This window comes from Cavia porcellus, unplaced genomic scaffold, assembly GCF_034190915.1.
Source record: "Cavia porcellus strain 051 isolate PalLab524CR breed Dunkin Hartley unplaced genomic scaffold, mCavPor4.1 scaffold_9, whole genome shotgun sequence".
Lineage (NCBI taxonomy): Eukaryota > Metazoa > Chordata > Mammalia > Rodentia > Caviidae > Cavia > Cavia porcellus.
The window spans coordinates 60,971,753-60,985,086 of NW_026947492.1; the positions used below are offsets into that span (position 1 = coordinate 60,971,753).

General features: G+C 43.1%; 1 protein-coding gene across 4 annotated transcripts in view; it reads left to right on the forward strand.

Moving 5' to 3' along the window:
* The window catches only part of P4ha3 (prolyl 4-hydroxylase subunit alpha 3), a 45,956-nt gene that overhangs the window by 24,150 nt on the left and 8,472 nt on the right, over nucleotides 1-13,334 (forward strand). The window contains exons 9-13 of one of the 4 annotated variants that reach the window (XM_003463402.5): nucleotides 2,422-2,581; nucleotides 5,216-5,278; nucleotides 8,985-9,053; nucleotides 10,353-10,449; nucleotides 11,160-11,373. In XM_003463402.5, the coding sequence (XP_003463450.2) occupies nucleotides 2,422-2,581; nucleotides 5,216-5,278; nucleotides 8,985-9,053; nucleotides 10,353-10,449; nucleotides 11,160-11,230 (460 nt within the window). In that variant the 3' untranslated portion in view covers nucleotides 11,231-11,373. Of the gene's footprint in view, nucleotides 1-2,421; nucleotides 2,582-5,215; nucleotides 5,279-8,984; nucleotides 9,054-10,061; nucleotides 10,256-10,352; nucleotides 10,450-11,159; nucleotides 11,374-13,334 lie in introns of those variants that run through there. The other 3 variants (XM_063256503.1, XM_013145302.3, XM_063256504.1) reach the window with 3 other exon arrangements.

The following is a 13,334-nucleotide window of genomic DNA, read 5'->3' on the forward strand; positions in this document are numbered from 1 at the left end:
TACATTTAGGACCTTTCATGTTAGGAGTTATTCTCTCAACCTTGGGAGGACCATATAGTCTAACTTAATTGTTTTTCTGAAATTCTAGTTTTGCAGAGAAAATTTAACCTTCTATTTAAAGTCATTGCTTTTGGGGGAATAGATAGTACTTCCTTCATGTCAGAGTATCTTCTCCTTTTCCCCTTATATAACTCTTTAGCCTTTTGAATTTTTCTTCTCCACTCATAGTTTTACTGGGACTGGTTTCTCAAAGATCACCAGAGACCTCCAAATAGCCAAAAAAAAAATTTTTTTTTTTTTTTTACCGGTACCAGGGATTGAACTCATGACCATGCGCTTGCAAGGCAGGCGCTTATGCCGCTGAGCTAAATCCCCAGCCCCCAACAATCTCTTGCTTACAAATGTTCCTGGTCTATCCATTACCCATGTCTTTAGTCACATTTTGCTGTAATAACCGAGTGAACACCATAGAATGGGAGGTGTAGCTCATGCCTCTGGAGGACAGGCGGTGAGTGAGGGCCTTCCTGCTGCATTATAGCAGATGGAGGGCATCAACTGGCAAGACAGAGCAAGTGTGGGAGCTTAGCTTTCTCTTCCCCTTGTCAGACTGCGCTGCTATCGTGGTCTTCTATGACCTCATCTAATCCTAATCTCCAGATGCTCCACCTCTAAATACCATTAAACATAGGAGTTTGGGAATTAAGTTTCTAACACACCCAAACCATAGCAATCCACAGAGTCCAGGTTGCTTAGCGTGCTGTCCTCCTCTTTCTACGTCACACCTGAGCCTGCCTCTCCAGCCCTTTCTCCTGTAACTCTCACAAATCACTTGCTTTAGCATCAGCACATATTATTTATTGTCACACTTCTGTGTCTGTGCTTATGCTCTTTCTTCAAGTTGGAGTGCTCTGCCTCTTTTCCACCCTTCTTATATGCAACCTTCAAAATTTTGCTTCAGTGCGTCACCTGATCTCAGTGCCCCAGTAGGATTAACTTCTCCTTCCTCTGTGCTCCCTCCTTTGTACTTTAAAATGTTTCTCATTTCTTCACTGTAATTTTCCTTAATTGAATTTGTGATTTCCTCTCCCACCCAGCCCATGAACTCTTTGAAGGTAATATCTTAGATGTGGGGTTGGGTATCTTTGCAAACCTAAGAGCATGTGACATAACAATTGCGTGTACTCCATATGGAAGAATGAACAAATGAATTCATCGTTTAGAGAATGAAGACATGTTTCCAATATCACACCAGAGCTCTTCCCTCAGAACCCTTATGTTCTCCACAGGAGGCTCACTGGCTTTGCTTGGAAGCTTGTCCTCATTTCCCAGACACTTATATTCTGATTCTAAAAATCCTACTTTTTCAGAAGCTCAACACGATATTTAGGAGCATAGACTGGGCTATGCTGGGTGGCTTTTGGCTTGACCTGGTTTGTCTTGGGGCAAAGCTAGGGAGAAAGTTCTCTTGGGTTTCACAGTAACCACATACATATCACATAGTTTACCAAGAGTTTCTCGCACATTCTTCACCAGTCAATAAAGCAGATATTGTTGTCTCCATTTTATAGATGAGCACACTGACCCTCATTGCTTAAATACCTGATTTAGAAAAGGCTCAGTGGTACACGCATATAATCCTGCACCTGGGGAGGCTGAGGCAGAAGAATTCCAAATTCAAGCCTAAACTGGGCAATTTAGTGAGACCCTGTCTCAAAATAAAAAATTTAAAAGAGGATGTGCAAAGGCTCTGAGTTCAATCCTCAGTACTCAAACAAACAAACAAACAAACAAAATCTGATGATCAGGAACTGGTTTTATAATTTTAATCTCAACTCCTCTCCTTCATTGAAATGAGGTCTTGCTATGTTTGCCCAAGGCTGGTCTCAAACTCCTGGGATGAAGCGCTCCTTCTGCCCCACCTTCCTGAGCACCAGGGGCTCCAAGCATACACCACCATGCCAAGCAAACTTCTGATTTTAAATCCTAAGCTCCCTCCAGTGCACCCAGATCCCTCTTTTGTAGATGTCTGTGCAACATAGTGGTTTTAAGAGCAAGACTTTGTTGTCTTCCTCTTTATATCACAATCCTGGGCACTGGGAGCCTTCATTTGGTAGCCGTAGCACTCACATTCATAACAGGGCTTGTGTAGGCCTCAGAATATTTATTGAGTGAATGAACATGAATGTTGAGATAGAGGACAAAGTACTGGACAGCTAACGTGAGGGATGAGAAGGATTAGATTTATGGCTGCCTTTCTTCCCTCACTCCCCTCCTCTCCCCCTTTCTTGCCCTCTCCTGCCCCTCCCTTCCTTCCTTCCTCTGTTAGTTGACGTGTATCATTTGTTCATGCATTCATTCACGAAATCCTGTAATCATTTCCAGGATCAGATCATTAATGCTGCAATCTGTGATGTGTTTTAGTGCTTGGCTGAAGGACACCGTTGACCCAATGCTGGTGACCCTTAACCACCGCATTGCTGCCCTCACAGGCCTTGATGTCCGGCCTCCGTATGCAGAGTACCTCCAGGTGGTGAACTATGGAATTGGAGGGCACTATGAACCTCACTTCGACCATGCCACGGTAATGGGTCAAGGCCAGCTTCCTGCGGTAGGGGCTGGGACATTAGTCAGTTCTCTGATGCGGAGCTCTCCTAGGGCTCAGTGCACACTCAGTGAAGTCTCGGGACAGCAGGTCCTGTTTCAGGAATAGCTGAAAGCCTTGCCTTCTGCTGATTGGTGGAAATCCGTCTTCTTGTCTACCACCATCCCCCTCTCCAGAATTGATAGTGAGGGAAGAATGTGGCCTGCAGTGCTTCCCGCGGGGATTTCTGAGTGAGAACTGCCTTCCCCCAATCCTTCCTCATGACTTCAGTTGGCCACCTTTGCTAATGGTAACAGTCAATGTTTGATGGCTAAAAAGACCTACTCAGAACTGATACATAGATTCAGACCAACTTATCAGAACACCAAGAGGCTTATTTTTGTAGAAGTTAATAAGCTGACCCTAAAATATATTTGGAAATGCAAAAGACTGAGAGCAGCCACACAACTTTGAAAAGAAGTTAGAGGACACAAACTACCTGATTTCAAAACTTAATGTGGAGCTATAAGAATTAAGGCAGTGTGGTATTGGGGCAAGGAGAGACACATGGATCAGTGGAATAGAACACAGAATTCTGAATAAAGCCACACATTTATGGTCAGCTGTGTTTTTACCATGGTGCCAAAGAAATTCGGTTAAGAAAAAATAGTCTTTTCAGTAAATGGTGCTGAATCAATGCAATAATCTATGAAATAATGATAATTTATGACCTTATCTCAGACCATATATGAGAAATAATGTGAAATAGATCATAATCCTAAGTATAAAAGGCAAGACTAAAACTTCTAGAAGAAAACATAGCAAAAAGCCTTTATGAACACAGGCTAGATAGATTTATTAGGATACCAAAGCATGATCTATAAAAGAAGAAAACATTGATAAAATGGAACTATATCAAAATTAGAATACTTTTCTTTTAAAAACATCATTATGAAATGTAAAAACAAGTCATCAAGTAGGAGAAAAAAAGCATATATCTGATAAAGAGCATATATCCTAGCCAGGCATAGTGGCTCACGCCAGTAATCCCAGCACTCAATACGCTGAGGCAGGGGGATCTTTGCAAGTTCGAAACCAGCCTGGGCTACAAAGTGAGCTCAAGACCAGCCTGAACTGCTTAGAGAGACCCTGTCTCAAAAAAAGAGTTTGTATCCCAAATATATTTAAAACTTTTATAGCTCAGTAATAAGATAAACAAATTTAAATGGGCAAAACATTATTGAATAGGCACCTCAAAGAAGCTAAGTAAATGGCTGCTCTAGGTCCTTTGCATTTCAGTGAAGAGATGTTCAACATCATTATGAAAACACAAAACCACAGTGAAATAGCACTGAACTTCTGTTAGAATAGCTAAAATGAAAAACAGATCATACCAAGTGTCGGTGGAGACAGGGAGGAGCTGGCACAGTCACACATTGCTGGTGGGAATGTAAAACCAGATAGCCATCTTGGAAAAGAGTTTAGCAATTTCCTAAAAAGTTCAACGTGCACTTACTATGATTCAGCCTTTTCAATCCAAGATATTTGACTAAAGAGAAAAGTTAACTATGTGTCCATATAAAGACTTGCACATGAATGTTTATCGATTTATTCACAGCCAATTAATTAATCAATTTAGTAGTACTGAGGATTGAACCCATGGCCTTCACACTGAACTATGAAATTTTTTCAAAAAAATTTTTTGAAAAGGATCTTGCTAAGTCTCTAAATGGCCTGGGCTGGGCTTGAACTTATGACTTCCTGCCTCAGCCTCTCAGCCTGCAAATGTGCACCACATGCCTAAAATTTTATTTTTAATAACCAAAGATTAGAAATAGCTCAAACCCATCCACAGGTGGTTCAGTAAACAAATTTTGGCATATCTGCACAATGGCTTAGTACTCACCAATCAAAACAAACGACTTGCTGCCACGTCCAGCAGCATAGAAGAACCTTTAAAATAGTCTGCAAGTGAGAGACGCAAGACTCAAAAGACTACATGTTATTCATTCTATCTATGTAAAATTTCTAGAAAAGGTAAAATTACAGATCTACAAGGTAGGTAAGTGGGCTTCCAGGGGTTGATTGCAAATAGGCATGAGAAATTTCTTCAGCAGATGGAAATATTCTACAGATGTATTGTGGAAATGGTTGGACAGCTGTTAAAAGTTGCTAAAGTGCATCAAACAGTACTCTTATAATAGCACATTTATGGTATGTAAATTATATTTCATATTGTTCCATGGCAAGAAAAAAAGACCACGTCTCTAGCTAATAATTGGGAACTCTGATCCTCCGACTTGGTATTTCTATAGAATAATTATCTGTAACATTCTATATATCAGTTTATTTCACAGAGAGCTCAGAGGTGAAACTAGCCACTCATACAGTGCTTTTGTTATCAACAAGTAATTCTAGTTAGTACACAGTTTACTCCTCTGAGGACCTACTAAATTTGTGTCTGGAAAAAGGCTGTTGCATGCCTGCCCACAAAAATACACATGCCACTCGTGTAGCTCAGGGCTGTGCCCTAATCTTGGTGCCCCATTTTACCCCTTCCTGTATTAATGGTGGAATCCTGGCTGTCACTATGTTGCCATCTGCATAAAATAATATGTTCTATTTTTGTCTTAGTCACCAAGCAGCCCCTTGTTCAGAATGAAGTCTGGGAACCGAGTTGCAACATTTATGATCTATGTGAGTTTTACTCTGGAGGGACCAGGGATTGTTAATGACTATTGATAACTCTATCTTATTTTATGGTTTTCAAAGCAAATTTTACCTGATAACTGAACACAAAATTTCTAAGAAGTTTTTGAATTTCAGACAGCATTTTTGTTTATGCATTACAGGAGATATAAAAGACAGGACAGACTTGCCACCCTCAAAGAGCTTATAGTGTGTAGATCTAAATGACCTTGGTGTAGGCAGAGGATGGGAAGTGGGGTTACACTGAAAGCCAAGAGATCATGAGACTTGAGCAATTCAAGAAGAGGATACAAGAGTCTCCCATGTGAGTCAAATCAGCATTGAAAAACATGGATCTGTGAGAGATTGTGGAGCTATTGGACAGAAGAGCAATAAGGCGGCTCCAAGGACGAGAACAAAGCACAGAGGCCTAAAGATAAATTCAGGAATTATTGCCTCTGATACGTAGTGAAAATCCTCATCTATCAAGAAGATGTTTAAGGGAGAGGGATTTAGCTCAGCGGCATAAGCATCTGCCTGGCATGTGCTAAGTCGTGAGTTCGATCCCCGGTACCAAAAAAATAAAAAAGTTCAGTAAAATCTCTATCATGGCTCTTTACAAAGAAATACAGTGATGTACTTTGCGTCCCTTTCCTGATCCCTGGCCTGGTCCTACAAGACTTGGTCCTTGTTATCTCACCAGAGTGTGAATTTACTTCCTTCTTCATAAACAAGCTGAATCCCAATTGTCTGTCACTTAGAAGAAATTATTAGAAGCAGCCACTTGTTAGAAGAGATTCATTACTGTTAACTGAAGGATAACCATGTTAATTATAAGGGCTCTAAGTAACAATTTAAAATGAAGCTCTGTTTTCTGGCCCATTAGGCTATTAGACTCTCCTCCCCAGCACATCCTTTCCTCTTAGGGATGTGTCTGGCCTCTAAAGTGCAGCCAAGAAAGGGCAACGAGAGGCCAGCATTCTGTATGCTCTATGCTGGTAAGTCCACTGTGTGCTTCCCCCAGAACCCACGGCTGCCACTTACTTACAAGTACATCTGGCAGCTTGTGATTATCCTGACCAAGCGCAGAGGGACAGTTGAAGTCCGCTCAGAGAGCACATCTCACATCTGCAGCTGGCTGCATCTGTCTTGCTCACTCAGGCTGGCCTGGAGTCACAGGCAGTGACAAATGTAGCAGTCATCCTAAGAATATAAGCATATAGGAGCACAACAGACTCTGTTCTTTGTCTCTCCAGTGTCTCCTATGGCTGGTTCTCTGTTACAGTAGCCCAGTTATTATAGTATACATAGCATGAATGTAAGAGTCCAACAATTTTAAATGACAAATCTGTGTGTGTGTGTGTGTGTGTGTGTGTGTGTGTGTGTGTAAGAGAGAGAGACAGAGACAGAGAGAGATACAGAGAGACAGAGAGACAGACGTGTGGTTGGCTTTTAAACATTTGAATGAAGTGGAATACACTTTGGCTTCAGAGCCAGGGAGCCTAACCGCATTCTGGTTCTCACTATGGGACTACACCACAAATTACAATTATGTGAGCTCATTTTTTGCCCGGCACATCCTCCCAGTGTTGTCATAAGGATCTGCTGAGATAATGCTGGGGGATGTGACTTGGGAAAATTTCACACAGTATTTTCTGTCACTTTATCCTACCAAGCAAGTAAAGACTCATCAAGGAGAATCAGTATTGGAAACCTAGCAAGTGCTCGTCTATGCCCAATTCTTTCATCTTCAGGTTGGATAAAAACCGTCAAACACTAGAATTCTAGAGGCTAACATTGAGGTTTGTGGGAAATGAATAATATTTTAGAGAACAAAAAAAGTGCAGAGGGTTCAGTTGATATCAGGTTAGTGATTTTCTGCTCAAGATGGATTAAGATCAACCCAGTAGAAAACATTACAAGGTGTACAGAGGAAAGAATTCTCTCCCCTCCCACTGTCTCACAGCTATGCCTTTTTCATGAGCTTAGCAGTGTGTAGAATCAAATTTTCTTCTTAAATTTCTGGGATGACATTCCTTTCCATAATATTGGAAAACCACAGGTAAGGATTGCAAGAAAGTCAAGACTGCCCTTGTTGTGTTGTGTTGTCGAAGAGTTATATAACCTTTTATGAAGTAATCTTTCTGAGGCTTGATTTCATCATTTATAAAATGTGAAACCACGGTGATTGACACCAGTGATACAACAGAATTATCTAATTTGTTAGTTCTTTGGACACAAGGAGCGAACTGTTCACATTAGCCTTCCAAGTTGAGTTACAGAAACAAAGAAATGCTGAAAACCACCACTGCCATTTCCAGGTTCTGACTCTCAGTCACTTCGGTTTCCTCTAGCAAGCACCAACATCCTAACTCCTATAGTTCTTGCTCTTTGTAACAAATGTGAACATGGAGCCTTGATTGCCACAGACTACTGAGCATGAACCCACTGGTAGGGCTAGGCAGGGTGAGCTAAGCCTAATTCTTGTGTCACTGGTGAGAAAATAATTTAGCAGTGTATAGCAAAAGTATTCAGTTTATGCTTGTACTTTTGACCCAACAATACTAATCCTAGGACTCTTTTCTACACAATCAAATGAAATGCCAAAACATTAAGATGTTCAGTGCAGTATTTGTTTGTAATAGTGAATAGTTGGAAGTAACCCAAATATTCAAAAGTGTAGCTTAATAGTTATAAGCAGGTGTTTAGTAGCTACATAATACTGGCTCAGTTCAAATTCTGTCGCTGAAGAGTTATATAACCTTTTATAAAATAATCTCTCTGAGGCTTGATTTCATCATTTATAAAATGTGAATAATAGTAACATTCCCAATTCAGAGTTTTGTGTTTTGAGGGGAAGATACTGAGGATCAAACTCACAACCTTGTGCTTGCCAGGCAGGTGCTTGTGCTGCGAGCTAAACCCCCAGCCCCACAGAGTTCTTATGAAGAGCAAGAGACAGAGGAAATTTATAAGGTCTTAATAATGCCTAGAATATTGTCAAGGTTCAATAAATGCCAACTATTACTACTATGTACACTATAACTGCTTTTTTCTGGATGATAAATGATTAATATTACTATTATTTTGATACTTGAATTTTAAATTATGGTTATGATTATTATGTATTTCTTTGACAGAAAAATATCTTCATAGTAAGAAGATATCCATAACCCTAGACTACACCAGTGATAAAAATCCCCTAAAGGGGATCTGAGTGATTTATGGAACCCCACTGTGAGTCTTGCTTGTAAAATTAGTTTAGTAAGTCTGATCAACATTTAAGAAAACTGCACTAGAATAAAATAGAAAATATCAGAGTATCTGATGTAGTAAAAATACCTTATGAAACTTTTACTTCAACAGTGTGTGTGTCTTGTGTCATGGTATAAAATGTGTCTTTTCTCGTCTCAGTCAAAAAAAGCTTAAATCTCCTTATTGAATCCTTCTGTAAAAACACTGGCTAGAAGGGAAAAAAAGGCAATTCCAAAGTCTTGTCCTCTTGTGGCCCCACAGGCAAACACCAGTGTCATTACAGATATCCCCTGAACTGTGAAGTTGACCAGCCCTTTCAAGGATTTCCCACAAATCTAAATAGGGTGCCACAGGAGAGAATTTATGTAGAAATGACTTCAAATGTCAGGTTAATGTGCACAGGGCTGAGTAGGGGTTTTGGCAGCTGTTTGAACTCTGGCTTCTTCCTCTGATGTTGTAGCTGAGCTCAGTGGAAGCGGGAGGAGCCACAGCCTTCATCTATGCCAACTTCAGCGTGCCTGTGGTTAAGGTGAGTGGGGCCTTCCTTGGATGATGGAGGCCGGAGGACACAGAACTAACACCTGGAGCTTCACACTGCCTGCGCTTGCAAGCTGATGCCTGGGGGAGGGGGCACATTAAAAAGAGGTCTTCTCTCATTCTCAGAATCAAAGCTAACCCCAGTCTGTTATTTCTACTGCACATTGCTTATGGCCCTATTTCTTTTATTTGCACTTCTGTGATGGCATGTGCATATCTGTCTTGTCTTACTGGAGCTCTCCAGAGGCCCTCTGAATGACCTCTGGAGCCCCTACAATAGCTGGTCCCTGCGTCATTAGTTCTGTCCACACTGAGAGCTAGAGGCACTGAGGGTGCAGAAGTAGCTCAGGGCTCCTTCCTTCAGGAACTCATAGAGAAGTGAACAGGCAGTAACAGCAGCCTGCTATAGGCCCAGAGGACAGCCACTTAGAGATTTGTTCAGTGCTTGAATATGTCCACCAAGTTTCAGACTCAAGTTCCCTGCCAGGCCTTACCTAATTCAGGACAAAATGAAGATGAGTAAGTGAGGGAAAGCCCATGAAGAAGCACGTACTGCAACACCTGGCACATCCTGATCAGTCAGTGAGTGAATGTCTGCTGTCTGTGTGCGTCCAGGGCTTTAAGATTCGGTCTCTTCTAATGGCCAAAGTCAAATTCCATAGGAAATGTATTGGACCAAAAAAAAAAAAAAAGCAATATAGAGAGGGAAAAGAATACCGAGCATTTGGAGTAGGGCACCAGGCTTTGAATCCTAACTTTCCTTAGATACATGATTACTAAGCACTAAACATCCATTTTTTTTTTTTTTTTTTTTTTTTTGGCTAGGAAAGGGGGATTTTGATGATACTTCTTTCTTGAGTACTGGTAGAACCTAAAAGAATGTGCACTTCAGAACTAGCGAAGTGCTTGGCTGTATGAGGAATGTCTTGTTCCACCTTGTGGGGACTGTTGGGCATCTCTTCTCACGGCCCCACAGTACCTGTGCTTACCTTATTCCCAGTGCACTCCACACTGTCCTATCCTGGTCTTTTATCTCTGTGTGTCCTGAGTTGCTGGAGAGAACAGAACTGGACGCAGTTTGTGTCTGGATGCCCTGAGCCTGGCAGAACAGGCCCTCAGTCGGTGAGCTATGCATGAATGAGTGAATGGCAACTCCCAGCACCTTGTTCTGTCCTTATGCATGTCTTGCACCAAACTGCACCGTGATGTTATGCATTTCTACTTACTCATGGATTCCAAGGACTGAGATTCTGGACCGACCCTCCGTGGGGCTGGGCCCTCTTGTTTTCAGAATGCAGCACTGTTTTGGTGGAACCTGCACAGGAGTGGTGAAGGGGATGGTGACACACTTCATGCTGGCTGTCCTGTCCTGGTGGGAGATAAGTGGGGTAAGGCCTGGCTCTGGGGACAAGACAATGGGGTCAGGGTACAAAGCAACGTGAACTAGGGAGGGGTGGAAACAGCACATTCCTCCCACCCTAAGGCTTCCTTACGGTGCCACCCTGTACTGAGTTGCACAGGTTACCAGTCAGGTGCCTACAGCAGATTGGGAGCCTTGTAAAGAGCAGGGGCCTGTTCCAGAGCAGGTGTTAGCAAAGGTTTGTTGACCCGAGGAGAGAGAGCTGATTCCTGACGAGAGCTGAAGGGGAATATGGTGCTGGGTTTCTTTTTGCCCTGTGCTACAAGCAGAGAACTGTGAAACCCTCTGTTTCCCAACAAGAAAGCATAGCAGGTGGAGGAGGGGTGTTATGATGTGTCTGTGGCCAAGAGCATTTAGCTCTGAAGACAGGATCTGAAGAGGGCTCACATCCTGAGGTGGCTGTCAGGAGAAGCCACTGCATTTTCTCTTGTTATTCTGGAGTGGCTTCATGAAGACAGGCTTTTAGAATGAAGGTTGACCTTCATTCTAGTGCCCAGGCTTTTGAAAATTAGTTTCCAGTGTACAGTATTGAACGTTTTCTAGAAGAAACAGCTCGTTGTCCAGTGTGGCAGGACTAGGTAGGTGGGGGGCTGGCAGGGTGCACACTCCAGGAGCGAGTGTGCACAGGGTTACAGCCATCTGCCTGCCGAGCCTGCAGTCTCCTCCCTCTCTCCCCAGTGGCCAACAAGTGGATACACGAGTATGGACAGGAATTCCGCAGACCCTGCAGCTCCAGCCCTGAAGACTGAAGTGTTGGCTGAGAACAGTTGTGCAGTCCAGTGGCTTTCCGGAGAAGCTGGGAGCCAAAAGCCAGGGTAGGAGAGGGGAGAGGAGAGCAGCCTCCTGGAAGAAGGTCTTGCCAGCATCACCCATTCATGCAAATGGAAGGCAAGGGAAGTGCTCTAGGGCCCCGGAGAGTTCACACCCTTTTTCTGTTGCAGTCATGAGAGTCAAAGGACAAGAAAGGAGGGGTGGTGGAGGCCTCAGACAGCTTGCGGAGCTCAGATTCTCTGTGAGAAATAGGACATATCCACAGTCTCCAGGCTTTGGCTTACGGGCCTTTGCCACTTGGACCCTTGACCACAGAGACCCAGAAGTGGCAATGAGGGCACCTGCAGGAGGGGCCGCCCAGCCCCTATGCCTCCTGCTGCACCTGAGCAGGAAGTGAGTCCAACCCAGAGGTGTACCCTAACGAGCGGTACCTCCCGTGATTTTTTTTAAAGTAAAAAGCAAGCTTTTCTTTCGATACAATTATTTTTAATAGTCATTAAACTGTTTACAAATCATGTTTCCCAGAGAAAATGTTCTTACAATGTGTTGGATGCAAAAAGCAGAGTATGACATTTTATTATGTTCTCCTCTCAGCCTGGCTCTCACCTCTTGCCCTACAAGACGCCGACATCCTTTCTGTCCTCAGAGCCGCTGTCCATGCCTCCTACTTCACAGCCAGGGTCTTCCCAGTCCATTCTCAGCTCAGTATCCCTTCAGAGAGGCTTCCCTGACCACCTACCTTCTGGCCACTTCCTGTCCTGATTTGATTTTCTTCCTAGTATATATTGTACCTGAATTACAATTACTTTGTTCATTCATTGCATTATAATCAGCCACCTTCCTTGCAGGCTGAGTACTTTATGGCCTTGATACTTTGACACTTTGTAAAGCCCGTATCACAGCGCCGTCTCACTGCATTTCAGGCCGCTCCCACTGCACTCTGTGCACCTTATTCCTCCTGGAATCCCCAGAAGGTCTGATTCAAAAGAAGTAGGCATTCGGCAATTTTTCAAAGGCATCCTTTGAGTTGCACTGAGGATGAATTTTTACAAGCAGAGTCTGATTCCCTATATGAAGACCTATGGCTTCAGCCACGGTTTTAGCCAGTGATATTTAAGCACTTACACCGAGGGAGCACTGATGCCACTTGGCTCAGTTTCCTCCAGGGATGTGAATGTTTCTTACTCACAAAGGAGCCACAGTGCAGGCTAGACTGGGCATTGGTTAGACTGTGCATTACCTCTGCTCCCTGCTTCCTGCTTCAGCATCTCAGCTTCCCAGAGCACTGATATTCTAAATAAATTCAGCTTCCTCAGAGCCTCCACGAACCCTCATCACATCCCCTGTACTTATGTTCAGTGTGCCAGGATTTTGGATATGTCACTAAATGTCACCTATTCCACCTTCCTCCAGCTCCAGAGGACTGGACAGAAAGCTAGGGTCTGTGTCTATGGTGTCTCTGTCACTATTTGTCTCTGTGGCACAACTTCCCTTTCTTTACAGAACTTCCAAGAATTGCAGGGCAGTCTGAAATTACCACAGCAGTGGTGCACAGGATGGATTCACTGAGCTGGCATCATTTTAAGGCCTCCATGCATTCACTAGCTAATGCTCATCCCAACCCCGTGGGGTGGATGCGGTAGAGGAGGCGGAGTAGTTCGGTAATTTGTCTGATGTCCCATAGGCTAGCCCAAACCATGTGCTTTTAACAATGAGTTGTAGAAATTATCTAACACAGGGGTCTTAGTAGGAATCAGAGACACAGAGGGTGGAACCTTGCAGTGCTTGGGAAAATGTTTCAGACTCTTCCCCTAAGGATATCACCTTCCCCTAAGAATATCAGATCCTATTGCCAACAATATTTTCTTTCTGCAATAATATCTGATATTCTTAGATGAAGCTGATATCCTTAGGGGAAGAGTCTGAAACATTTTCCCAAGCACTGCAAGGTTCCACCCTCTGTGTCTCTGATTCTTACTAAGACCCCTGTCAGAGACAGATGTTTGATGAATGCTTGAATGAATCGTTTCCTTCCCCCAGTTGTACCCTGACCCCATCAGGTGAGCAGCTCCATGCTAGGTG